Below are 1,957 nucleotides of genomic sequence, written 5' to 3' on the forward strand. Positions count from 1 at the left end.
CATACATTCAGTGACTAGGTTAACGAAGCCTGATGCGCCGTTATGAACTCAGTCCAGGTCCTTATACTTAATTCACGTGCAGGACAGACTAGCATGACGTAATGAGTAACATCAAGATTCGACAGCAACAGAGCACTCTCATGACATGAGCAACTTCTGCAGAGAATCCTACGAGGCTGTTTATTGTACAGCGAGCGGACGTAGTTTCAGACTAGAACTGAGAGCTCTGCCAACAGGTATATGATTACGCAAAACAAAGGTCCACCCTACGCAATGACTAGTCTGACTAGAAGACACAAGGTGTGTAAACTAAACATTTACGTCATAAAAACGTGTCATTGATCATCTATTAAATAGATAAAGAAGCTCAATCGGCGGCCCCATGTTATTGCAAGATCGGAAAAAATGGACATCATCAAATCCGAAATCTGCTGCTACAGTGATTAGTTACATGGGGTGGTTTTCAAGAAGGGATATCGGGAACCAACATCTAATGGCCGTAACCGCACAACCCATACTTGCAATCTTTCTTACACTGCCTGTTACACTTGCCGCAATGTTTGCGGTTTGTATTAAGGTTGACGCACTTACCGTCGCAGCAAGTTCTTCCCCATTTGCACTTATTACCACACTCTCCGCAGTTTCTAGAATCAGTCTTAAAATCCTTGCACTGGCCCCAGCAGCAACCACCGTTCTTACCACAACACTTACCACAGGCGCCACAGTTACTGTGATCCCACCTAAGGTTCTTGCACGAACCATTGCAACAAGTGGTCCACCGATTGCACTGATTGTAACACTTCCCACAATGCTTGTCGTTGGTCAGCTTATTGACGCACTTGCTGTCGCAGCATAATGTATCCTTGCCAGTGCATTTAATCCTGCTGGAGCACACAGGGGCGGGTGGATCCCTGCAGCACTTGCCATTCTTACATTTGTATCCATTTTTGGTGTCGCACACAGCCTTGGACCCCCAGCAGCCGCCGCAGTGCCTATTGTTGCTAGAAACATCCTGACAATGATTTCCACAGCACTTAGGCGAAACAAACCCGAGATTGTTGCAGTCTTTCGATTTCTCACAGTATAGACGGTTAGAATAGCTGAGTAGAATGCGAGCTATGTGACGATTATTGCCCTTGGGAACCGATGTTGGATCCTCCTCGCCTGCTGGCGGAATGTACTCATAGGGCTGCACTTCGTACAACTCTTCGGCGACGTTGGACTCGGTGATCTCACGACCATGTCTGTCTGCAACCAATTTGCTTTCAACAGCAACCTGCAGAAACAGCAACGCAACCAGGAAACCTACTAAACCATGTGCAGATTTCGAAGCCATGGTCCTACCGTCAATAATCTGTGATCTCAAGACAGAGAAATTCGTCAGGTTCGTTCTGCAGACTCCGTTATCACCCTGTGCGGGAACTGGTGAAGGAACTGGTGAAGATGGAGGAGGAGGGAAGTGGCACCCTACTTTCAAACAGCAAACGATGGCAAATATACACGAACTGCTGAGGCGAATGAAGTGGTACCTTTGGATCATTAAAAAGAACACCCCATGTGTGGCACTGTAGTGCACTATGCAAGTCAAATTTTCAATCTTAGTCAGTCCGGTGCCGCCGAAAATAGGATCTCTCTGTAGCAAAATGCATCTACAACGCTCCATGTCAGCCTGAAATAATATCACTTTCAAAATATAGAACTATCGGTAGGATCTCGTGCATTTGCAGCAAATGTGCTTTCGTGGTCACTGTCCACCTCCTGGACGTGGCGATGAAAGGTCGGATCTACCGCACCCTACTTTATTGCCTACAATTGCTGAATTCAAGCCTGGAAAGATTGCCCTCAGCCTTTGGCTGTTGGTCTTTCGAAGATGCTCACGGACAGTAAACCCATCGCAAGAGCTGTGCGATCATCCGTGTGGAGATTTCGATCCGGGGATTGATCAATGTAATCCGGA

At 46.9% G+C, this 1,957-nt stretch overlaps 1 protein-coding gene across 1 annotated transcript; it reads right to left on the reverse strand.

Annotated features, from left to right (window-relative positions):
- Window positions 1-349: 349 nt before the first annotated feature.
- LOC112294293 (uncharacterized) lies at window positions 350-1,678 on the reverse strand. Its single transcript, XM_024544585.2, has one exon. The coding sequence runs from the start codon at window positions 1,661-1,663 to the stop codon at window positions 491-493; it is 1,173 nt and encodes a 390-aa protein (XP_024400353.1). The 5' UTR covers window positions 1,664-1,678; the 3' UTR covers window positions 350-490.
- Window positions 1,679-1,957: the final 279 nt, after the last annotated feature.

This window comes from Physcomitrium patens, chromosome 17 (assembly GCF_059467195.1).
Source record: "Physcomitrium patens ecotype Gransden chromosome 17, ASM5946719v1, whole genome shotgun sequence".
Classification (NCBI taxonomy): domain Eukaryota; kingdom Viridiplantae; phylum Streptophyta; class Bryopsida; order Funariales; family Funariaceae; genus Physcomitrium; species Physcomitrium patens.

Coding starts and splice junctions, on each gene's coding strand:
- LOC112294293 (XM_024544585.2), bottom strand. CDS start 1,663: ATGGAGCGTTGTAGATGCATTTTGCTACAGAGAGATCCTATTTTCGGC.